Source organism: Nycticebus coucang, chromosome X (assembly GCF_027406575.1).
Source record: "Nycticebus coucang isolate mNycCou1 chromosome X, mNycCou1.pri, whole genome shotgun sequence".
Taxonomy (NCBI): Eukaryota; Metazoa; Chordata; class Mammalia; order Primates; family Lorisidae; genus Nycticebus; species Nycticebus coucang.
This window is the reverse complement of record NC_069804.1, coordinates 143,060,750-143,087,363: the sequence shown is the minus strand read 5'-3', so window position 1 is coordinate 143,087,363 and position 26,614 is coordinate 143,060,750. Positions and strand designations below refer to the sequence as shown.

The following is a 26,614-nucleotide window of genomic DNA, read 5'->3' as shown; positions in this document are numbered from 1 at the left end:
AAAGGAAGAAAAGATGGAGAGGTGAAAAAGAGTATGGCACTGGCAACAGGAAGAAAAAAAGAAAGCAGCACAAAGGCAGACAATATGCAGTTTACTAGAATGCCCAGAACACTCCAAGACCATGCTAGATTACTAAGGACATGACTGTGGCTCCCCAGCTTCTCACTTACATACCGAAAACGAATGCAATAGGAGAGGAGGAGGGTGGATGGGTGGAGGGAGGGTGATTGGTGGGACCACACCTACGGTGCATTTTACAAGGGTACATGTTAAATTTACTAAGAGTAGAATATAAATGTCTTAACACAATAACTGGGAAAATGTGGCGAAGGCTTTGTTAACCAGTTTGATGAAAATATTTCAAATGGTATATAAAACCAGCACACTGTACCCGATGATAGCATTAATGTACACTGCTATGATTAAAAAAAAAAAAAACTAAAAAAAAAGAACATATAAGCATATAGATGAATTCTTAGCAGTGTTCAGTTTAAAACTAGAATTAAAATAAAAAATCAAAGGAATGTAACTAATGTATTATAATTTAGGGGTTTAAAACCTGGTCTTCTGTTTGCTAACAATTAAATGATTAAACAAGAGTTTATTTTTCTTGCAGTATTTGATTTACTTAAGTCATCTCAAATTAAAGTCATGTTTAAACAAGTGTTGGCAACCAACTTTTAATAATACATATTTAATTTTCAGAAACATATGCTAACCATCAACAACATGATTGAGGTTCCATTGCCCCATATGTTATTTCATTGGTACATTATACTGATATTTACAAAGGCTTTCAAATTCAACACAAAACAAAACAGCTTTTTAAAAACTACAATGCTTTAAAAAAATGTAAACAGTTCATTTTTACATTATTGTAAAAAAGAAGACTCACTCCTTAATGCGGCTTCATTTTTTAAGTGAGCAAAGCCTGGTGCTCATGGATAAAGAATGAAAAGAATTCTTTACATAGAAACATTGTGCTCCAGTGTGCCAAAGGAAAAAAAAATTATATATACACATGTAAAGAAAAGAATCTTAAGTCCACAATTTAGACCACAAAAAAAAAAATCTTGTCCCAAATTGAGAAATTTATAAAAACCATTTACACATGGTTATTGACCTATTGAAAACCTATATAACATTTTCAAAACAATAACTCCGTCAAAAGATACCACTTTTCTTAAAAATGAAATTTTGTGCAAAAAAATTGTTTAAGCTAGAAACAAGACTATTCCCCCTGTAAGAGGCCAAAAGAGCCACTGAAATAATTTAACTCTGTTAGATTTAGTGCATGTAACCAAAAGGCACACACATGTGATTAATATATTAATATCTTTTCATGCAGAAACCTGCGCATGTTCGTAATTATATAACAAAAACACAAACATAACAAACATAAGCCTAATGTTTGGCAATGTTATTCTAGCTACATTTCTTTCTAGTCTATCACTCCATAGTTCCCTAGGTCATTAACACTGCCTCTCAAAAAATATATTATATTTGAACAACTTTCAATAAAAATTAAAAAAAGAATGTTAGCCTGAAACACTATAATATTTTTTTCAGTTCTGATACATGTAGAAACTTACTGATATGTTTATTTTAAATGTCATTTCAAATTAAGATACATTTTTTCTTTTGTTAATAAACACTTTGATTGCTCCAGTGAAGTCAGCCGAGAGAAGAACTTCTGTGTTATCTGTCTTCATAATACCTTAAAAGCAGAAAAAATAGTTTTAAGTTGATATTAAAGGAATATGAAGCCTGCTGCCACACAATTACGACATGGACATGACCCTCGACCTTTCAGTGGGAAGATCCTCTCTCCACCTTCTCAGTCTCCTTTTCCAGCTGGTTCCTGTAAAACCTCTCCTCCTCTCAGAGGTTTACTTCTAATTACTGTAGACTGTCTTAGCTGGTCTTTCCCTGACTTGAGGATATTACAGTCCCTTAGGGGCTGAACGCTTGGATTTATTCCCAGGCAGCCTTGGTCTCTAAATTGTCTAATGCTTCAATTCACGGCAAGAGGCTAGCATGTTATTCAGCCCCAGGACTGGAGTGCTGGAAGAACATGCAAGTCTGTTGGTAACAGGGATGTCTAACGAGGTTGACAGTAAGGTTTACTGTATAGCAGACATTCTGAAACAGCCAAGAAATAAAATACACATATTTGCCCTGGGAATGCTGACAGCACCTTTTGCCATTATGGACCTTACTGAAGAGCTATGTCACTATGCAAAATGGCAAAAACACTTACCTTTTACATTTGCCATCTGTGCAAAAGCATTTATTATAGCAAGCAACTTCTGTGTTAACCAACTCTAATAGACGTAGGTAAAAATTGTAGACTTAATAAGTAACAGGTAGTAAGAAAGAAAATAATCCAAACTTTTTTTTCTTGAGATAGTCTCGCTCTGTTTCTTTGGGTAGAGTGGCATGGCATCACAGCTCACAGCAACTTCAAACTCTTGGGCTCAAGAGATCCTCTTGCCTCAGCCTCCCAAGTAGCTGGGACTCTAGGCATGCACCACAACACTAGTAGAGACAGGGTCTTGCTCTTGCTCAGGCTGGTCTTGAACTCCTGAGCTCAGGCGAGTCACCTGCCTTGGCTTTCCAGGGTGCTAGGATTACAGGCATGAGCCACCACATCTAGCCTAATCCAAACTTTAATTGGGAAGTTGTACACAAGATGTGTCAGGCAAACTGGTTTCACTTAGATGTGTTACAAACATATTCTAAGCCTTTGAACATTCCTTATTACCTTTTTGTCATATCTGAAAGTAGTGCTGTGCTATAGTAGCAGCAGTAAAGGACTTAGGGATATGAAAAGGCTAGAGAAGAAAATCATTCACCATATATAAAAAATGCTTTATAGGCTGGGTGTAGACAATTGTAATGCCATATCTTTGGGAAGCTGAGGCAGGACTGGCTGAGTCCAGGAGTTCAAGAACAGCCTGTAGTAATACTCTGTCTCAACAAACAAATTAAAAAATTAGCCAGGTCTGGTGGCATGTCTCTGTAGTCTCAGCTACTTGGGGAGGCTGAGGAAAGAAGATAGTTTGAGGCCAGGAGTCTGATATTAGAGTGAGCTATAATGATGTCACTATACTCTAGCCTGGGAGACAGAGTGAGACCCTGTCACAAACAAACAAACAAACAAAAAACTGGTGAGGGGTGATGGTTCATGTCTGCAATCCCAGCACTCTGGGAAGCTGAGGCAAGAGGACTGCTTGAGCTCAGGAGTTTGAGACCAGCCTGAGAAAGCATAAATCCTGTCTCTACAAAAAAAAAAAAAAAAAAAAAATCCAGAAAAATTAGCTGGCTACTGTGGTGGGTACTTATAGTCCCACCTACTCTGGATGCTGAGGCAGGAGGACAACTTGAGCCTAGAAGGTTAAGGCTCCTGTGAGCTATGCACTCTAGCTTGGGTGACAAAGTAGACTCTGTCTCAAAATTTTATTTTATATATATACATACACACACATATATATGCATATATATTTATTATATATAATGTACATTATATATACACATTATATATGTATATATACACATACATATATATGTGCATATACACATTATATATAATATATAAGTATACATATACATGTTCAGAAATGGATATTTGTTAGCTATGTTGTAAACAAGAAATAATCTTTTTAAAATTTTATTTATTTATTTAATTGTTGGTTACTTATTTATTTATTTTTTTTGTAGAGACAGAGTCTCACTTTATGACCCTTGGTAGAGTGCCGTGACCTCACACAGCTCACAGCAACCTCCAACTCCTGGGCTTCAGTGATTCTCTTGCCTCAGCCTCCCAAGTAGCTGGGACTACAGTATTTATTTATTTATTTTTTTTGAGAGAGTCTCACTATGTTGCCCTTCGTAGAGTGCCATGGCGTTACAGCTCACAGCAACTCTTGGGCTTAAGCAATTCTCTTGGCTCAGTCTCCCAAGTAGTTGGGACCACAGGTGCCTGCCACAATGCCCGGCTACATTCTTGTTGTGGTTGTCATTGTTGTTTAGCTGGCCTGGGCCAGACTCAAACCTGCCAGCCTCGGTGCATGTGGCTAGAACCATAATCACTGTAGTATGGGTGCTGAGCCAAGAAATACTTTTTATACTCATGAAAACATCATCACACCCAACACTAGGTCAATGAGGTTACTACTAAGTGATGACTAGAAAAAAATGTAGGGAAAATAAAATATGACTACTTACCAGATGGTGTAGCATCCAAACCTTCAGCATCTTCATCTTTACTGTTCCCTTCTGATTTTTCAGATTGTGTATCCAAAGATACCATCAAACTAGGGTTTGGAGCAAAGATGGCTGACGTAACAACTGCATTATGTGCTGAGGGAATAAAATTACTTCAGGATAACTGATAAATTTGACACTAAACATCAAGACAAATACAATAGTGTTACATGCCAACTATTCTTAAAAACTAACATAGAAGTAACTAAGTGCAATTTAAAACCCCAAAATTGGCTGGGCATGGTAGCTCATGCCTGTAAACTTAGCACCCTGGGAGGCCCAGGTGGGTGGACCACTTGAGCTCAGGAGTTCAAGACCAGCCTGAGCAAGTGTGAGACCCCTGTCTCTACTAAAAATAGAAAAACTAGCTGGGTATGTGGCACATGCCTGTAGTCTGTAGTCCCAGCTATTTAGGAGGCTGAGGCAAGAGGATCTCTTGAGCCCAAGAGTTTGAGGTTGCTATGAGCTACGATGATGCCATACGATAGCACTCTAACCAGGGCAACAAAGTGAGTCTCTGTCTCAAAAACAAAACAAACTAAAACAAAATAAATAATACCCAAAAATATTTTTTGAAAAAATACTATATATAAGTTTCTGAGATTCTACGATTTCTCAAATTTTAGAAAAGGGCAAGTTTTTCCTTAGTATAGAAAAAATTAAGCAAAACCAAATACAAAGCAACAGCAGTGATAATTGCCAAATTGCTTCTCCAAAATAAAGCTTATACAAATTTACTTTCAGTACACCTCCACTTTAACTTGTCTTATGCGACATGCAAAAATATGCATTTACTTACCTTTAATACCTTCCCAGAAGTCATTGCGATCTCTCCTGACTGAAGTAAACTTGCTTAGGTCATGGTAAGTACTCCAGATATAAACATATTTATCTTCTGAACCACTAACGAGGTAGGAAAAATCATGGCTAAAATTGGGAAAGGAAGAAAAAAATTGTGTGTGGTTTTATATTTTTTTAATGTTTCTTTCTATTGGTGCTTCTACTTTAAAATAACTTAATACATAAAACAACAGCTAATGGAGCTTGTTGAAAACGTAGACTTATAATCTCATTCTAGAAGTTCTGAATGTGTAGGTCTCATGTAGGGGCCTTGCATTTGTATTTTCATCAGAACTCTAGGAATTATGATGCTAGTTAACCCACACAGGGAAGACTGATGATTTAAGGGATAAAAGGGAGAGAGGCAGAGTACTTTACCAAATGGATTGCTGAGTAATTCAAGAAGAAAGGAAGAACTGATAAGGGCTGAAAAAGAGAGCTAGAAAGAAGAAAAGGCAGGTAAACCCTATTTCAAGAGAACCTCCAGATCCCAAATTAAGAATTCAAATAATAATGATATGTAAAGTTATAAATACAGGACACTGTGCTGTAGGATGTTAAAATGCTTTCTTAGCTTCTATATACCTAAAAGGCTCAAGACAATGGGGGTAGGGAAGATGGGCTATAAGCCCCTCTTAAAAGATTACATGAAAGTACAAAAGCAAAAATCCTGAAACTGAAAGTCTTCTAATCCTGGCTCTGTAACAACTGCAACCTTAGGCCAATCAATTTTCTGAGTCTTGGTTTCTTCATCTGCAGAATAGAGGCAATTCTAACTCTAGATATCATATAGATGGACAAGATATAAGTATTACATGACGATAAAGTGAGATGTCCGTTGTAAACACGTAAAAAAAAGTGAAAACACCATATAAATGTAAGGCATAGATCAATGGAAAAATAGGGATGAATAAGAAGAAAACATTCTCATCTCTTGTGGGAATTAATCATTGCCAATTTACCTGAAACTTGCTTTGATCTGGCTGCTGCTATTGACGTAACCCTTATATTTCATAGACAGTGACAAATCTCTCAGATCGTATAATCTGATTCTAGAGTCATTTGAGGTTACTAGTATCTAAAAACAGATCAAAGGAAAAGCAAAAGTTATCATCTTTTAATGCAAGTTAAGCTGCAATGAAAAAGGTGTTACACACATACAAAACAAATGTACCATAAAATTAGAAAAAAAGGAGAATATGTTTTTGCTAAGATACTAAGGACTAACTTTCAAGAGTCTATATAGTGTTGAGAGAGATGGTTTTGAATGCCATAGTACCTTATTTTCTCCAGGTAAAGGTTCAATGCCAGTAATTTTTCTTCCAACCTTGTTGCGCCCTCTAGTAGATCGGACATGTATTTGTGTATGGTATTTCAAATGCTAAAAAGAAATCATATATTTAAAATACCAGAATTAGAAGAAAACTCAAAGATCACCTGATCCAATGCTCAGACATGGTATTATTTGCCCTAATTTACATATTAAACAGTTAAAGACTAGAGGGGATAAACAACTTGTCCAAAACCACAAGTGTCTTACTAAGTATCCAATTATGTAATTTATATCAGATCATCATTTACCTCTGTATCATAGAAAATACATCTGCCATCATATGTCCCAATCACTGCATATTTGCCATTCTGACAGAAATTTGCAGCTGTGATTAATTTTGTCTGACCATCTACTTCATTCCACAAAGCTACTTTTTTATCAGGTATATTCCAAAGGCGGAGCTTTCCATCCAATGACCCACTTAGAAAATACCTGTCATCCTAAAAAAGATGGCAAAAGAGAAAGCTTTCATTTTACCACATCAAGAAAAAACTCCTTAACAAATCAAAATAGTCTATTAGAAGGTAATGTTTTAAAATGTACATCTTATATACTGCATGAAAGAAGATTCTATGATCAAATACCTTGGAGAAATTCTTGAAAATTAAACAGGATTCTCAGTTAACTTGCATTCTGAATCTCTAAAGAAGGGGTAATGTTGGTAGCATTTTCCAATTTATTTAACCATGGACTTTTGGGGGGTCATTAGGAAAGTTAAGTAACAATATCTAACAGGGCTAGCACTGCCAAAGAACATGCTTTGGGAAACATATCCTATATCATCCCTCCTCCCCGTACATGTAATGCTTGGATAAAAGAGTAACATCAACTAGTGCCCCATAAAAGCCATTTTTTCCAACTCTAACACCATGCCAGCAGAGAATCACTTCACTATTAAAATCTTAATCTTAAAACCAGGAGTTCTTAACTTGGGGCAATTTGACCATATAGAGGACAGCTAGCAATGTCTGGAGACCTTTCAGTTGTCACAATGGGGGGTGGTGGAGTGGGATGTTACTAATATGTAGGTGATAGAGGCCAGAGATGCTGCTAAACATCCTATAATGCACCGGACAGCCTTCTCTCCTCCTGTAACAAAGAATGTCTGTAGTGTCAGAGTTAAGAAACCCTGTTGTAAATGAAGCCAGTCTTACCACTAAACTGGTCTAGTATTTGCTAATATAAGAATTAAAGATTAAGTAATTGGGATATCAAAACAAGAAACAAATTCTCTTCTCTGCTCAAGGTTATTATTATTACCTACCTCTGAAAACTTTTAAGGACAAACTAGAAATGATGAACTGTTTATGGCTATGGGATAGCAGGCTTTACTCAATGTCTATTAGTAGGAGAGCTGAACAAGTAAAAATACTTAGTCTTCTAATTTTGACTTTTATTTACATACATACATATACGTATATCTCCATCTGCTATTTCTTTTATAACTCTGCTACCTTCCTTCCAGTTCACATTCTAGTAAGAGTCATAGTTCCTAGAAAAAAAAAATGTCAACACTACCCCATTCTTTCCCAACACCTCTAAAAACTCTCCAAATCAGTACTGTTTATAGAAACAGGGCTTTTGTAGAAGGTATTTACAAAATAAAAAAGGAGACTAGGGCTTTACAGTTTCCACAATAAAACCAAATAAAAATACTATACAAAATTATTGACTAGGCAGAAACCTTAATAAGTAATAAAATACTACATAGATAACTATCAAAATCTATTATCTCTTTCCAATCTGCTACTTTATAGCTAAAATAGTGGTGGGAGAGAAAAATTTGTTCACAGATACTGATGGGGTAAATCTATCCTTTTGTTGCATCTTTGGGTGACAGGATGGGGGTGTTATTCAGAAAGAAGAATCTAATGACTTGTTCAAAACTGAAAAGGTTTGATCAAGTCCCAGTAGTGTATTTTTGAAACTGCTTCAATTGCCCGGGGGGTTCTCCTCATGAAATACTCACCCAGACCAATCTCTTCAAGGGTTTTCCCTGCATTCTCCTCTAGTATTTTTATAGTTTCATGTCTTAAGTTTAAATCTTTAATCCAATGAGAGTCTATCTTAGTTAATGGTGAAAGGTGTGGGTCCAATTTCAGTCTTCTGCAGGTTGCCAGCCAGTTCACCCAGCACCATTTGTTAAATAGGGAATCTTTTCCCCACTGAATGTTTTTAATTGGCTTGTCAAAAATCAAATAGCGGTAAGTAGCTGGATTCATCTCTTGGTTCTCTATTCTATTCCAGATATCTACTTCTCTGTTTTTGTGCCAATACCATGCTGTTTTGATCACTATCGATTTGTAGTAAAGTCTGAGGTCTGGTAGTGTGATTCCACGAATGGATTAATAAATTGTGGTATATGTATACCATGGAATACTATGCAGCCTTAAAGAAAGATGGAGACTTTACCTCTTTCATGTTTACATGGATGGAGCTGGAACATATTCTTCTTAGTAAAGTATCCCAAGAATGGAAGAAAAAATACCCAATGTACACAGCCCTACTATGAAACTAATTTGGGACTCTCACATGAAAGCTATAACCCAGCTACAACTTAACAATAGGGGGAAGTGGGAAAGGGGGTGGGGTGGGTAGAGGGAGGGGAATCGGTGGGATCACACCTGTGGTGCATATTACAGGGGTATTTGCGAAACTTGGTAAATGTAGAATGTAAATGTTTTGGCACAGTAACTGAGATAACGCCGGAAAGGCTATGTTAACCACTCTGATAAAAATGTGTCAAATGGTTTATGAAGTGAGTGTATGATGCCCCATAATCATATCATTGTATACAGTTATGATTTAATAAAAAAATTAAAAAAAAAAAAACTGAAAAGGTGCAAACATAGATTAAATATTTTTAACTATCAAAAATTATTAACTAAGTCTTTATAGGATTCAGAATTATTACCACCTATGTTTTCAGCCTGCTCAGGAAAGGAATTTATACTTAGAAAAAAGCCAGTCTTCTTTCTTAATCTGGGAAAAAAGAGGAAGAAGTGCAAACATGATTGAAATTCACATTAATAAGACAGACAATGGGGGCAGCGCCTGTGCCTCAGTGAGTAGGGTGCTGGCCGCATATACCGAGGGTGATGGGTTCAAACCCAGCCCTGGCCAAACTGCAACAAAAAAAATAGCCGGGTGTTGTGGTGGGCGCCTGTAGTCCCAGCTTCTTGGGAGGCTGAGGCAAGAGAATCGCCTAAGCCCCAGAGCTTGAGGTTGCTGTGAGCTGTGACGCTACAGCACTCTACCCAGGGCGACAAAGTGAGACTGTCTCTTAAAAAAAAAAAAAAAAAGACAACGGGTGTTAAATGTACAGAGATGAGGACACCATTGGAAATGTAATCATATACCAATATATGGGAGAGGGAAAGTCAGCCTAGAGTCAGGTCAAGTTCTCTACTTATTTTAATCTAGCTACTGGAGTCAGCACCAAAATGTGATTTCCCTTGAACTTATAGTTGCAGAAAGTTAAAACTAATTTAGCCTTAAGCATTTGGTGGTACTCTATCCTTTAAGGATGTACAGTAGGTCTATAATTCCATGATAGTAGATTTTTCTCCTTTGGCTGAAATCAGATGAAATTCTTTCCAGCAGAAAGATATTAAGGGAATTTTCTACATTGGAAATGAATAAAGAATGGACATAAAGATCAATAACAGGAATTCAGTATATCTTGTAATGAATTTTGGTCTTTGCCTTTTTCAATATTTTCCTGTCTCTTCCCCCCGCAATTCTCTTGTGACTATTCCCGCCCATGTACTTCATTTTCTCATTTACCCATCTGCTGTCTCTTCTTCCTCCATCTCCAATATCTTTCATCTTTAATGGCATACTTTATTTCATTATTTATACCTTATATGTCTTATTAAATATATGGGATAACTTTTTCCTGTGTATTTAGAATATAACATTCTCCGTATTTCCAACACAGATTAGCAGAATATTTCTTTTCTCACTTTTAAAGTAAAATGAAACATAAAATTAAACTGCTCTTAACTATGATCTGTTAATAATTTTTTCTCTATAGTCCAACTACTCTCTAGTGAAACCTGCTTCCCTCACCTTCCTCAGAGTATAGCAAAAAAAAAAAAAAAGTATAAACAGTTACTTACCCTTGGATGGAAAGCTATGGCAGTGACAAAATCAATATGTTGAAAACAGCAAAGGCATTCTCTTCTGGAAATGTGCCATAACCTGACTGTTTTATCCATCGAAGAAGAAAGAAGAAAGTAGTTCTATGGAGTAAATGACATTAATCATTTTATCACCATATGAAAAAACTACTTATACAATAAAAGTGAACTTTTTGGCTTTATGTACCCCAATAGTTGTTATACGCAGCATAAGAACAAAAAATTATCCAATTCACTTGGAAGATCCTATTTTTTCCCAAACAATTAAAATACTATATGTCATCAATTCTAAGACTTTTTCACACTACCTCTTCTGAAATTTGGATGAATTTTATAATCTATGTCAAAAGGAATCTGTCAGGCACCAGCAGAAGACTAAGGTATGCCTTAGTTGTTATTGCCTGTACATACTGGAACTTAGGGAGGGGTATAAGGCATCTATTCATAATATTTTCAGTTTAGTTCAGTTATTTTCACATTGATAACACTGGTGAATTTTAACTTACATGGATCTCTAATTATCCTTTAAAATGTCTTCAAAGGTCAGGTGCGATGGCTCCTAGCACTCTGGGAGGCCAAGGCAGGTGGACTGCCTGAGCTCAGGAGTTCAAGCCTGAGTAAGAGTGAGACCCCATCTCTACTAAAAAGAGAAAAACTAGCCAGGCATTGTGGCAGGTGTCTGTAAGTCCCAGCTACTCAGGAGGTTGAGGCAACAGGATCACTTGAGCCAAGGAGTTTGAGGTTGTTGTGACGTATGACTCCAGGGCCCTCTATCAGGGCAACAAAGTGAGACTCTGTCTCCAAAAAAAAAAAAGTTATTGTGCACTTGGCACAGCTGAGGTGAAAAAATTAGAGAATAGAAATTGTCAAATCTGCTGGGTGTGGTGGCTCATGCCTGTAATCCTAGCACTCTGGGATGCTGAGGTGGATGGATTGCCTGAGCTCAGGAGTTCAAGATCAGCTTGAGCCAGAGAGAGACCACATCTCTACTAAAAATAGAAAAATAAGCCAAGTATGGTGATGCATGCCTATATTGCCAGCTATTTGGGAGGCTGAGGCAGGAGGATGGCTTGAGATCAGGAGTTTGAGTTTTTATGAGCTATGACACCGTGGAATTCTACCCAGGGGCAACAGAGTGAGACTCTGTGTCCAAAAAAAGAAATTGTTAAATCTCTCAGAATACATAAGGGCATTTTCAAAGCCAAAAGAGGACAGTATAACTTATTTAGGCACTATTGTTATGACCCCATCACCCAGGAACCAAACATCTATATGCCAAAAGCTTTAAGCTGGCAGAAACTCATTATTTCCTAAACACAATCTATTTAAAATGGAGAACTATGAATTATACTGAATGAGGAAACTTAAACAAGACCCTGGTATTCTTTGGTATGCCTAAAGGTACCAAGCAAATTAAGGTCATGATAACATTTATTGAGTACTTATGTGTTAACCATTGTTCTTAGCACTAAACAACAACCCCATGGGGTAGGTATATTATTATCCCCTTTTACAAATGAGAACAGTGAGTGAGGCACAGAGAAGTTGAACAACTTACCCAAGATTATATAACCCATCAGTGGCAGACTTGGGATTGTAAACCCAAGGTCTGGCTTCTGGCCCAGTGATTTTCAAGGGGTGTGCCACAAAAATTTATAAAGATCATTAATTAAATTATTTTGAAAGAAGTTCAAAGCATATTCTGTTTTTTTGCTCCTTTTTTTGATCAACATAATCTAAGTGTGATGCAGAAGTTTAACTATAGGTTTAAGCGTGCTGTGAGATAAAAAAGATTGAAAAATACTGCTAAAGCCACTACACTGTTCTGCAGAATGTTTAAGTAGAATGTGAGTTATGTAGATGTTTTATCACTTACTGAAAGTAGTTAAGAATCTTTAATCTTTGATTTTAAGACTAAGTTGAAACACTGATTTGCATGTGCATGCTATTTTAGAGTAGTCTAAAAGTATATATTTTGTGTAACATACCTGTTTTTAAATAGATGGCATTCTTTATAATTAAAAGTAAAAAAGATTGGTCCAGATGTGGTGGCTCGCACCTGTAATTCTAGCACTCTTGGAGGCCAAGGCGAGTCGATCGCCTGAGCTCAGGAATTTAAGACCAGCCTGAAGAAAAGCAAGACTCCATCTCTAGTAAAATCAGAAAAACTAGCCAAGCGTTGTGGTGGGCACCTATAGTCCCAGCTACTAGGGAGGCTAAGACAACAGGATCACTTGAGCCCAGGAGTTTGAGGTTGATGTGAACTAGGATGCCACAGCACTCTACAGGGTGACAAAGTAAGAGTGTCTCAAAAAAAAAAAAAGTGAAGAATTAAACAGTAGAATTTGGAAGATTTATGATAATCTGTAAAACATCTAGTATCAATCATTTTTACTTTCAAGATCCATTCAGTTTCAAAAACATTTTGAAGACCGTATATAGTTTGCTTAATAATGTCCTGTTAATAATAACTGTACAAAAACTAAACCGATGGCCCACAATTCATTAAAACTGACATTATTCAATTCCTACAATAGTCCATTGTTATAAGCATATGAAAGAGATATGAAATATCCCTAAATTTTTTTTTTGAGACAGAGTCTCAAGCTGTTGCCCTGGATAGAGTACCGTGGCGTCATAGCCCACAGCAACCTCAAACTTCTGGGCTTAAGTGATCCTCTTGCCTCAGTTTGTCTATTTTAGTAGAGACAGGGTCCGCTTTTGCTCAGGTTGGTCTCCAACTCGTGAGCTCAAGCAATCCACCTGCCTCAGCCTCTCAGGGTGCTAGGATTACAGGCATGAGCCACCGTGCCCAGCCCCAACATCGCTAAAATATTAAATGAAAGTGCTGAAGATATGTTAAGACTTGTTTTATTATAATATGAGGCTTCTGTTCAATAAATAGTTATTGAATAAATAAAATTAAATAATTTTTCTATTTTTAAAAATTATTTATTTATTTTTTGGAGAGAGTCTCACAATGTTGCCCTTGGTAGAGTGCCGTAGCATCATAGCTCACAGCAGCCTCAAACTCCTGGGCTTAAGAGATTCTCTTGCCTCAGTCTCCCAAGTAGCTGGGACTACAGGTGCCCACCACAATGCCTAGCTACTTTTTTGTTGCAATTGTTTAGCTGGTTCAGGCCGGGTTCAAACCCACCACCCTCAGTGTATGTGGCCGGGTTATATAAACAGTTGCCCTCTTGCCTGAGCTACGGATGCCGCCCTAAATAATTTTTCTAAACTAAGCCCTAATCTTAGGAATCAAACAAATCAGATTGAAATCAAAGTTCTATTCATAACTAGTTTTGTGATCTTAGATGGGTCAGAGGGGCCCAGTATCTTCATTTACAAAACAAAATATCGTCTACCTCATGAGATCGTTATTTTAAGAATTAAAGTAATTTTTGGTATCTGGCACAAAAATAAGTCTTCAAGGAACAGAAAATCCACTACAAACACTGTGTTAGATACTGAAGAGAAATAACAAGATAATACCTAGTGCCTACCCTTGAAGAGCTTACAGTCTTGTTGCAGAAATTATGTTCCTTTCCTCTAGATGGGGGTGAAGAGTTGGGGAGGTGAGGATAAGCTCTTAGAAACCATTACTGTGTGAAGCAGAGACTCACTAAAATAACTTGTCTACACCAGTGCTTTTCAAACTATTTGTGAAGGACTTTTTTTTTGTTGTTAATTTTCAATGAGTCATGGACTAAAACTATTATAAAATATAGAACAATTACTAGAAAATTAAATTAAAATAAAAATCATATAAAATGTAACACTTTTATTATTATACAAAATAGAAGCCCAGGTTTTAACAAAGTGAATAGGCATAAAATTATTCTGAAAAACTGCCACAAATATTTCTAAATAGTTCAAGAACCAATCATTCTTGATTTCTGTACTTCTTTTTTTACAAATTGGTTTTCTATATTCTTATCGTCAGGGACTAGGGGGAAGGACCTAGTTTACTGACTGGCACCAGTCCTTAAAATGCATATTACTCACTTGAGACAAGTTGGTAGTTGAACAGATACTAAATCATATTACTGCTGCCTCTTAAGAGACTTGGGAAAAATGGAGAAAATGCTAGAAAAGTATAAAAAAAATTACGATTTTTAAAAATCTTTGGAATGTGTCCAATTATTTTTGCCATCTCATTTCCTTACAGTGATTAGCTATTCTAACATAGGAATGGGCTAGAGAGTTAAAGCCATGGGGTTTGACTCTCAAATCCTCCTGAGCTATATGTTTTGAGGCATGTTTCTTAACCTGTATGAATCAGGTTTTTAAAAAACAACCTTGGGAAGGAAATGTAACAACATCATAAGGTTGTTTTGAGAGTACAAATAGAGAGCACCTGTAAAATACTTCAATTTTGGGTTTTTAAAAAACAACCTTGGGAAGGAAATATAACAACATCATAAGGTTGTTTTGAGAGTACAAATAGAGAACACCTGTAAAATACTTCAGTTTTGGGCAGCGCCTGTGGCTCAAAGGAGTAGGGTACCGGCCCTGGCCAAACAAACAAACAAACCAGCAAAAATAAACTTAAATTTCGTCTACGTTCTCAGTGCCTAAAATGCTACGTGGCACACAGTGATGATGATGGCCATCAACATTATTATCACAATCATAATAGCTAATATTAATTGAGCATTTACTATGTTCTAGGCAAGTGCTTTTGTATTGACTAGCTCAGTTACTCTTTTCCTTTATAACTCTCTGAGGAAGCTACTTTTATTATGCCGATTTAGGAGATGAGGCACAGTGAAGTTCACACAACTATAGGTAGCAGACGAGGAAGGAGTCTACCTTCAATTTCATGTTCTTAACCAGACGGTAAAGTGATCAACATATATGTTTTGAGTAAATGAAAAGTACTTGGTGGGCCTGCAGCAGTGTCTTACACCTATAATCCTAGTACTCTGGGAGGCCAAGGCAGGTGGATTGCTTGAGCTCAGGAGTTCGAGACTAGACTGAGCAAGAATGAGACCCTGTCTCTAAAAATTTCCATTTTCTTCTAAAAATGGAAAAACTAGCCGGATGTAGTGGTGGGCGCCGGTAGTCCCAGCTACTCAGGAGGACTCATCAAGCCCAAGAGTTTGAGGTTGCTGTGAGCTATGATGCCATAGCACTCTACCCAGGGCAACAGAGTGAGATTCTGTCTCAAAAAAAAAAAAATAAATAACATCAAATGCTAGAGAAAGGTTAAGGAGAATAATTTCAAAGAACTCTTAATTTTGATAAGAAGGTAGTTATGATGATTAATTTTATGTATCAAGTTGGCTAGGCAATAATATCCAATTATTCAATCAAACATCTATCTAGTTGTTGCTGTGAAGGTATTTTGTAGATGTGGTTAACATCTACACTCAGTCAGTTGACTTTAAGTAAAGGACATCACCCTGGATGGTGTGGATGGGCTTCATCCAATCAGGTGAATGGCTAAAAGATCAAGAACAGGTTTCCTGGAGAAGAAATTCAGCCTTAAGAGTACAGCATCAACTCCTCTAAGTTTTTAGCCTGTCAGCCAGCCCTACAGATTTTAAATTTGCTTGCCACCACAATTACATTCACCTATTCCTTAAAATAAACCTCTCTCTCTAAACATACACACACGTATATGTGTGTGTGTATATATATATGTATCTAAGTGTATATAAAAAGAAGTTTTGTTTCTCTGGAGAAACCTGAGTGATAACAGTCGTCAACAGATTAAATTTCTTCCACTTAGTGTTAATTTTAGAAAAATAATACTAGTTTGCTTTAAGAAAAAGTAAAATGGGGGCAAGGCTCCCAATTAATTTACTTTGCCTTTTTTTAATTTTTGGAGACAGTCTCACTGGAGTATAGTGGCATCATCATGGTTCACAGCAACTTCAAACTCCTGGGCTCAAGTGATACTCCTGCCTCAGCCTCCTGAGTTGCTGGGACTATGGGCCTGTGCCACCACTCTTGGTTAATTTTTTCTATTTTTAGTAGAGATGTGTCTGGTTCTTGCTCAGGTTGGTCTTGAACTCCTGAGCTCAAACAACCCTCCTGCCTCGGCCTCCCGGAGGGTTAGGATTACAGGTGTGAGCTATTGTGCCTGGTCTGCTCTGCACTTCTTATTCTAGATGAATATGATTATCAGATTAAGAACCCCTCAGATTTTTTTTTTTTTTTGCAGTTTTTGGCCGGGGCTGGGTTTGAACCTACCACCTCTGGCATATGGGGCCAGCATTCTACTCCTTTGAGCCACATGCACTGCCCAAGAACCCCTCAGATTTCTATATTCTGACATCTCATGGCACAGAATGAGGAAGGATTATAAAGACATAATTAGGGCTCAGTTTAAAAACCAGACTACCAGGTGAGGTCCAAGCTTGTTGCAGGATGTCCGAGAGGGGCATTATGACAGATGGGTTATAAAAAGCGTACATAATGGGCGGTGCCTGTGGCTCAAAGGAGTAGGGCGCCGGCCCCATCTGCCAGAGGCAGTGGGTTCAAACCCAGCCTCGGCCAAAAACTGCAAAAATAAATAAATAAATAAGGGTACATAATATTTAAACAGATACTGTAGGAGTTATTCAAAACAAGAGCTCAGGGAAGGCCAAAATATAGTATCTTTTGTGGTACATGAGATTCTCCAGACATAGTTAAAATACATGGGCACCACTGGTATATGTGATATTATTTTATTAAATAAGCTGACTTTTCTCAATTCAAGCCTTTTATTTATTTGTTATTTTTTGGAGACAAGAGTCTCACTCTTTTGCCCTGGATAAGTGCTATGATATCATAGCTCACAGCAACCTCAAACTCTTGGGCTCTTGTTTCAGCTACCTAAGTAGCTAAGACTATAGGTACTCCCCACTACACCCAGATAATTTTTCTATTTTTAGTAGAAGACAGGGTCTTGCTCTTACTCAGGCTGGTCTCAAACTCCTGAGCTCAAGCAATCCACCAGCCTCGGCCTCCCATAGTGCTAGAATTAGACCATGCCTGGTCTCAATTCAAGTCTTATTTAAAATATTACCTTTCCCACAATATTCTTAGTATGCTTTAGATTATGATTACTGACAAATTTTAATACAAGGAGAGTGTACAATATCATGCAAAACTTCCAACAACTGCTTTAATGCTTCAAACACCTTATATAAAATTTAAAACATCTCCTAGCTGGGCGCAGTGGCTCATGTGTGTAATCTTAGCACGCAGGAAGGATGAGGCGGGTGGACTGCTTGAGCTCAGGACTTGGAGAGCAGCCCGATCAAGAGCAAGACCCTGTCTCTACTAAAAATAGAAAAACTAAGGCGAGGCAGTGGAGCCCAAGAGTTTGAGGTTGCTGTGAGCTATGATGCCAAGGCAATCTACTCCAGGGTCCAAAGTAAGAATCTGTCTAAAAAACAAACAAACAATATAAAATCTCTCCTTAAATTCTCACAAAACTGTTAAGATATCTGAACAGTGACAAAATAGCCCCTTTATTTTGGAAACAATTTTGCTCTAAGGATAAAAACTCACAAAATGAAGACTTAACATTGGTCTGTAGATTATAATTGTCAAACATAAAGTTAATAATTTTATAAATGTAGATTAGCCCTAAAGCAGGTTTGATGAGATGGATCAGATTTAACCTTTGTAAATAAAGTCAAAAAATATACAAACAGATCTAGATAGATGTGAAGTAATATGAGTAAACATTTTCTAATGTTTCTCTTTTTTTAACTTAGATTAGTATGTAGGTAATTCCCACAAAGGATACACGAACATTCAAACACTTGACAGTATGATCATCATAAAAACAACTGTTTTTTATCCTATAGTCACAGTGACATAGAATTAATATACAGTTTAAATAAAAATTTCTTACTTTAGACCATGAAAGATCAAGGAGATCAGCAGTATGTCCTTTATATTTGCAAAATGGTCGTTGCCGAAAGGGTGCATTCTTATCATCAGGGTCTTCATCTGTTCCACTGCATACCTATTTAGATATAAAGACAAACTTTAAAACTGTGATGTAAAACAAGCTTCATGCTCTTTCCACTCCATCTATTAGCTCAACATTTTTTATGATGCCTGACTGAAATTTTGAGACACCAAATACAAGCTCCCCTACACACTGATCTATGACTTTTAATCACCTTGCCCTAATAAACCAGGAATCCCTGAAGACATTATGCTATCACAACCTTTTTCCTCTCTAACAGACCTCCCATTTTGTCTTTTTCTGGGTATCTGCTCCTTCAGGAGAGGTGAGGCAAGTACCAGGAGGTGATTCATGGTTGGCCCAAGCTAATGAATTAGCTGATTCCCCTTCCCAGTGATAATCAGTTTATTTATTTATTTATTGAGACAGAGCCTCAAGCTGTCACCCTGTGTAGAGTGCTGTGGTATCACAGCTCACAGCAACCTCCAACTCCTGGGCTTAATTGATTCTCTTGCCTCAGCCTCCCTGCAAGTAGCTGGGACTACAGGGGCCCACCACAACGCCCGGCTATTTTTGGTTGTAGTTCTCATTGTTTTGGCAGGCCTGGGCTGGATATGAACCCACCAACTCTGGTGTATGTGGCTGGCGCCTTAGTTGCTTGAGCTACAGACGTTGAGCCAGATAATCAGTTTAGATGTAGTCATGTGCTACAATTTTCATCAATTAGACATGAGGGGAAGTTTATGGGTCAGAGGGAATAAAGGGAGATTTCTAGAGAGATTTCCTCACTCTTAAAAAGGGGAATACTAGGCTGGGTGTGGAGGCTTATGCCTATAATCCCAGTACTTTGGCAGGCCAAGGTGGGAGGATCTCTTGAGGCCAGGTGTTCAAGACTGGCCTGAGTAACATAGTGAGACCTCATCTTTACAAAAAAAAAAAAATAATAATAAATTAGCCAGCACTGAAACATGTGCCTGCAGTCCCAGCTACTTGGGAGGCTGAGGCAGGAGGACTGCTTGAGCCCAGAAGTTGGGAAATGTAGTGAACTGTAATCTTGTTACTGCATTCCATTCATGGTGACAGAGTGAGACCTTGTCTCAAAAACAAACACCCCCCCCAATACAAAACAAAAGAAAGAACAACGACAAAACAAAAAAAGGGGCATACTAAAGGGACCTTCCCTATTCCTGTTTCTGAATACTGCCTGCATGTGACATCTAAGACTACAGCAGTCATCTTAGGACCATAGGGAAGAAACCCAAAAGAACAAAGCAAAAAGTACAAAGTAGGAAGATGGTAGGACTCTGTGTCCCTGATGATACTTATCAAGATGCTGAATTAACCAACCCTGGAACTGCCTTACCTCCAGAGTTGCTTCCTCATTGTTTAAGCCATTTTCACATAGGTTTCTGTTATTTGAAGTCAAAAGCATCCTGACAGAGGTAGGTAGAAAATAATGCCATACATCTATGCTGTGCATTTAGTTATAACATGCTTTTGTACTCATTATCTGAATGAATCCTAACAACTCTTTGAGGGAGGTATTAACATTGTGAAGATGAAGACATTAGGGAAAAAAACTGAGGCTCAAAGAGGTTAAAATAATATATAAACGGTCATACAGCTACCTGTGAATAGCAGAACCAAAGAAAGAATATAAATCATCTAACTGTAAGTCCAGAGTTTGTCCCTGAAATGTTTTAGGTTATGTAGCATGAGAAAAAACAGTGTTAGCTAAGCCTACCATATTTAGGGAAGGGTAGGTAGGATGACGAGGACAGAGAATAAAAGTATATGGAGATACAGTAGGGGATTAGGGCAGAAAGGTACTGTAAGACTACATTATAAAGGGCCTTGAATTTGTGGCTTAAAAATTCAGACATTCTAAGGCAATGGAATGCCAACACAGGTTTCTGAAAATGAAAAAAAATAACGTGATCTGACTAGTGCTTGAGAAATAGAACTTTGGGCAGTAATGTAAAAGATGGTTTTGCAGAGAGGAAGTAGAGGTAGGAATAGCAGTCAGTAAGTTTCAGTAAGACTGATGAGAGCTTGAATTGGAAGTGTACCCCTGGGAATAGACAAAAACTACTACCATTATTTGTATAGAACTTTACAGTTTACAAAAAACATCTTCACATCAGTCATTTAGATAAACCAACAACAAGGACACCTGTACATTTTGCCACACACTCCTAATCCTAGATGATTACTTCTTCCCCTAATTTTGCTACCAGACTAGCGAGCGCTGCTGGGAGACATAAAACTGAACAGGATTGCCTCATGACATAAAAGTCAATGTTTTGTTTAATAATCATTTGCTTTTCATTAACTCCTTAGCACATTTTCCCTAGCAGTGACTTAAGACCTCTTCTTTTCTCTTTAAACTTACATTTTCTTCTCTCTATACTCTTTGTCCAAAATAGTCAAATAAATTGTGTCATAAAATAATACATGATTAATGTAGAAAATTCATAAAATATGGAAAAACATAAAAACTAAAATTAAAACCACCCATACTGAGATCAGGAATTTGAGACCAGCCTGGGCACAAGAGTGAATACTCATCTCTGAAATATAAAACACCCATAACCTGCTAATATTTTGATCACCTTCAATCTTTCATTTCTTTTTTTGAGGCAGAATCTCACTCAGTTGCCCCAGGTAGAGTGCTGTGGCATCATAGCTCATAGCAACCTCAAATTCTTGGGCTCAAGTGATCCTCTTGCCTCAGCCTCCCAGGTAGCAGGGACTACAGGTGCCGGCCACAATGCCCAGCTTTTTTTTTTTTTTTTAAGAGATGGGGTCTCACTTTTGCTTAGGGTGGTCTCAAATGCCTGAGCTCAAGCAATCCACCTGCCTTGGCCTCCCAGAGTGATAGGATTACAGGTGTGAACCACTGCGCCCAGCCCAATCTTTTATTTAAAAAAAAATTATATTGTACATATAATTTGCTATCTTCAATTGTAACATGAATATTTTCTATATTTCATACTTTGAAGACATTTTTGGCTAAACGATATGGTGTATCATAATTTAATCATCCTCCTTTTTTTGGTCACTTAAGATATCTCCAATTTTTTGGTAATATGTATGGATAGTAATTCAATGAACATTGTGGACCATGAATCTATCCATATTTGACTATTTCCTTATCTTTTAAAAATTTACCTTTTTTTTGAGACAAAGTCTCACTTTGTTGCCCTTGGTAGAGTGCTGTGGCATCACACCTCACAGCAACCTCAAACTCCTGGGCTTAAGCCAGCAGTTCTAAACCTGTGAGTTGCGACCCCTTTGGGGGTCAAATGACCCTTTCCCCTTTCACTGGGGTCACCTAAGACCATCGGAAAACACATATTTCTGATGGTCTTAGGAACTGAGACAACTGCTCCTCGTGTGTGGGTCTCCACAACATGAGGAACTGTATTAAAGGGTCGCAACATTAGCAAGGTTGAGAACCAGTGGTTAAGCAATTCTCTTGCCTCAGCCTCCCAAGTAGCTGGGACTAAAGGCACCCGTCACAATGCCTGGCTATTTTTCTGTTGCAGTTGTCATTGTTGCTTAGCTGGCCCAGGCTGGGTTTGAACTTGCCAGCCTCAGTGTATGTGGCTGGTGCTGTAACTGCTATGCTACGGGCGCCAAGCCAAAAAATTTACTTTTTTATTTCTATTATTATTATTGTTATTATTTTGAGACAGAGTCTCACTTTGTTGCCCTGGGTAGAGTGCTGTGGCATCACAGCTCATAGCAACCTCAAACTACTGGGTGTAAGTGATTCTCTTGTCTCAGCCTCCCAAATAGCTGGGACTATAGGTGCCTGCCACAATGCCCGGCTATTTTTGTTGTTGTTGTTGCAATTGTCATTGTTTTAGCTGGCCCGGGCTGGGTTTGAACCCGCCAGCCTTGGTGTATGTGACCTACCCACTGAGCTGTGGGCACTGCCAAAAATTTTTATTTTTCTTAGACACAATGTCTCACTGTGTTGCCCAGGATGGAGTGCAGTAGTGTTATCATAGCTCACTGTAACCTTGAACTCCTGGGCTCAAGTACCCTTCTACCTTGGCCTCTGTAGTAGCTGGGACTGCAGGTTCACTCCATCACACCTGATTAATTAAATTTTATTTTTTGTAGAGATGGGATTGCTCTAGCTATGTTACCCAGGCTGATTTCAAACTCCTGGTCTCAAGTCATTCTCCCACCTCAGCCTCCCAAAGTGCTCAGATTATATAGGCAAGAGCCACTGCTTCCAGCCCTATTGTGAATATTTTTTTAATGTCATTAAACAGTCTTTAAAAACAATTTAAAGGCTATATAGTATACAGTTTAGATGACATTATAATTTTTATTTTTGAACTGTAAGAAATTTAGGTTGCTCAAATTTTAGCTATATGTGGCGACCGTAGCTTAGTGGGTAGGGCGCCGGCCACATACACTGAGGCTGGCAGGTTTGAACCCAGCCTGGGCCAGCTAAAACAACAATGACAATTGCAACAACAACAACAAAAATAGCTGGGCATTGTGGCGGGCGCCTGTAGTCCCAGCTACTTGGGAGGATGAGGCAAGACAATCACTTAAGCCCAAGAGTTTGAGGTTGCTGTGAGCTGTGATGCCCCGGCACTCTACCCAGGGTGACAGTTTGAGACTGTCTCAAAAACAAAACAAACCAAAACAAAAATCCAACCAATAAATAACCTAATTAAAAAATGGGTAAAGAGGCGGCGCCTGTGGCTCAAGGAGTAGGGCGCCAGTCCCATATGCTGGAGGTGGCAGGTTCAAACCCAGCCCCGGCCAAAAACCAAAAAAAAAAAAAAAATGGGTAAAGAACCTCAAGAGACACATCTCCAAAGAAGATATATAAATGGATAACAGCTTAATTATGAAAAGATCCTCAACATCACCAATCATCAGGGTGATTTCATCAAAACCAAAATGATATGTCACAATGATATGTCATATCCTATGTTAGGATGACCATTATTAACAAAACAAAAGATAACAATTGTCAGTGAGGATGTGAGAAATTAAGAACCTTGGTGGTGGGAACGTAAATTGGTGCACTCACTATGAAAAGTGGGAAGGAGGCTTCTCAAAAAATTAAAAACAGGGGCGGCACCTGTGGCTCAAAGGGGTAGGGCACCGGCCCCATATGCCAGAGGTGGCGGGTTCAAACCCAGCCCCAGCCAAAAACTGCAAAAAACCCAAAAAACAAAAAACAAAAAATAAAAAATTAAAAACAGAACTACCATAGGATCCTGCCATCCTACTTCTGGGTATATAGTCAAAGGAAATGAAATCAAAGTGTCTAAGAGATATCTGTATTCCCATGTACACTGCAGCATTATTCACAATAGCCAAGACATGGAAGTTCCCTAAATGTCCACCTACAGATAAATGGATAAAGGTGGCATATATACACAATGGAATATTACTTAGTCATAAAAAAGAAATCTTCCCATTTGCAACAGCATGAACGAACCTGGAAGACATTATGCTAAGTGAAATAAGTCAGACATATAGAGGGAGAAATACTATATGATAAAATTTATATGCTAAATCTAAAATAGTCAAACTCATAGAAGCAGAGAGAAGAATAGTGGTTACCAGGGGCTGGGAGATGGAGAAATGGGGGCAGTATTAGTCAAAGTGTACAGAGTTTCAGCTACACAAAATGAATAATCCTGGAGATGTACTGTATTTATAGATAACGACACTGAATCATCTACTTAAAAATGTGCTAAACTGGCTGATCTTAAGTGTTTTATCACAAAATACTAATACATAAGAGGATGAGAGGAAACTTATAGAGGTGATGGATAGGTGTATGGTATAGGTTGTAGTGATGGTTCCACAAGTACATACTTATCTTAAAACTCATCAAGTTGTATACATTAAATATATACAGCTTCAGTATGCTAATTATACTTCAACAGAGTGGCTTGTAAAAACTAACTTCTAATATATTACAAAATTTACTTATTTTGTTTATTTTTCTTCCACTAAAACATAAGCTCCATACAATAGATATTCTTGTCTCTTTTATTCACTTATTGTCTCTCTAGCTCCTAAAACACTACATAATAAGAACTCAATAAATATTTGTAGACTGAATAAAAACATAGTTTTTAGTGCCAACTAGCGAAACATAATTGTTAAAAGCACTAGCTAGAGAGATAGATCAAACCTGGATTCTAATTCTGACGCTGTATCTACCAATGGTGTAAAATTGGTGAGTTACTTAACATCTCTAAGCTTTCTTCACTTGTAAAATGTGTTTATTAATAGTACCAAGGCACATTTATATCAAATAGTACATATCTCTACTTCATAAAAATTATCTCTCATTCCCTTATAGTTAGTTCTAATGATTTACCCTCAATTTTACTGAGATGGGGTCTTTCTTTGTTGCCCAGACTGGAGTACAGTGGCACAACCATAGCTCACCACAGCCTTGAACTCCTGGGTTTAAGTTATCTGACTGCCATAGCCACCCAAGTACCTATAGGCACAAGCTACCATGGTTTGGCTTCAAAAATTTTAAGCAGCAGTTAAACGCTATGACACCCATATCGATGTTTCACTAATCAAGCATATTAAACACAGATTTATCCCTGAAAAACATTAATTTCTAGGTAAAAAATATACTTGTAATTTCCAGTGTCACAAATACATCTTACACTTATTAAAACAGATACAGATTTTTCATATTTGCAATTTGATCCAATTATGGATTCTTAGAAACCATAAGGTTTAACAATCTCTGCTAAAGCCAACTATGTTTTTTTTCGATTTTGAGACAGAGTCTCACTTTTGCCCCTGGTAGAGAGAGTACTGTGACATCACATATCACAGCAACCTCAAACTCTTGGGCTCAAGCGATTCTCCTGTTTTATCCTCCCAAGTAGCTGATACTACAGGCACCCACCACAACACAGCTATTTTTAGAGAGGACGTCTCACTCTGGCTCAGGCTGGTCTCAAACTCATGACCTCAGGTAATCCACCTGTCTTGGCCTCCTAGAGTGCTAGGATTATAGGTGTGAGCCCCCATGTGCAGCCCTAAAGCCAACTATTTCTAAAAATTCATTTATTTATTATTATTTTTTTGAGACAGAGTCTCACTTTCTCCCCCTTGGTAGAATGCCATGGTATCATAGCTCACAGCAACCTCAAACTCTTGGGCTCAAGTAATTCTCTTGCCTCAGACTCCCGAGTAGCTGAGACTACAGGTGCCCGCCATAATACACAGCTAGTTTATCTATTTTTAGTAGAGACGGGATCTTGCTCTTGCTCAGGCTGGTTTTGAACTCTTGAGCTCAAGCAATCCACTTGCTTCGGCCTCCCAGAATGCTGAGATTACAGGTGTGAGCCACCATGCCCGGCTAAAGCTAACTATTAAAAAATCTTGGCTGGGCAAGGTGGATCATGCCTGTAATCTAAGCACTCTGGGGGGCCAAGTTGGGTGATTTTCTTGAGCTCATGCCTTCAAGACCAGCCTGAGCAAGAGCAAGACTTTGTCTCCACTAAAAATAGAAAAACTAGCCAGGCTCCTGTAGTCCCAGCTACTCAGGAGGCTGAGGGAAGAGGATCACTTGAGTGTAGGAGACTGAGGTCACTATGAGCTATGATGCCATGGCATTCTACCCAGGGCAACAGAGGGAGACTATGTCTCAAAAAAAAAAAAAATCCTTTAGCATAATGGAGCAAACTAAGCATGCACCTCTCTTCTTTTTTTTTTTTTTTTATCACCTCTCTTCTTATCTTTCTTATATTTACTGAGCTACTTTTGGAAATCAACAGAAAACAGAGAGCATAACAGCCAGAATTCTAGGCTTGGCATTACCCATGAGTAGGTCAGGGATCTTTGGTACATCAACATTTGAATAGGTACTTTTATATATTTTATTTTACAAGGATGCTGAGCAGATAAGAGTGACAAAGTCTTTCAAAAAAAAAAAAAGAGAATAAGATCACGAGGAAAAAAGAATATGCACATCAGGAAAATAAACTCCATTGTGCTTACTATGCCTCATTTTGGCTACCACCAGGTTAAAAGATAACCCTGTCAGTGCAGGAAGTCTTTGGAAGGCTGAGGCAGAGGATCGCTTGAGGCCAGGAG

At 37.9% G+C, this 26,614-nt stretch overlaps 1 protein-coding gene across 1 annotated transcript in view; it reads right to left on the bottom strand.

The window, feature by feature from the left end:
• Positions 1 to 678: 678 nt before the first annotated feature.
• The window catches only part of WDR44 (WD repeat domain 44), a 95,725-nt gene continuing 69,789 nt past the window's right edge, over positions 679 to 26,614 (bottom strand). The window contains exons 13-20 of the mRNA XM_053580312.1: positions 18,440 to 18,553; positions 10,561 to 10,683; positions 6,688 to 6,879; positions 6,386 to 6,487; positions 6,069 to 6,184; positions 5,066 to 5,193; positions 4,228 to 4,362; positions 679 to 1,717 (exon numbers count right to left, since the gene is read on the bottom strand). Coding sequence (XP_053436287.1) covers positions 1,623 to 1,717; positions 4,228 to 4,362; positions 5,066 to 5,193; positions 6,069 to 6,184; positions 6,386 to 6,487; positions 6,688 to 6,879; positions 10,561 to 10,683; positions 18,440 to 18,553 — 1,005 coding nt within the window. The 3' untranslated portion in view covers positions 679 to 1,622. The remainder of the gene's footprint in view (positions 1,718 to 4,227; positions 4,363 to 5,065; positions 5,194 to 6,068; positions 6,185 to 6,385; positions 6,488 to 6,687; positions 6,880 to 10,560; positions 10,684 to 18,439; positions 18,554 to 26,614) is intronic.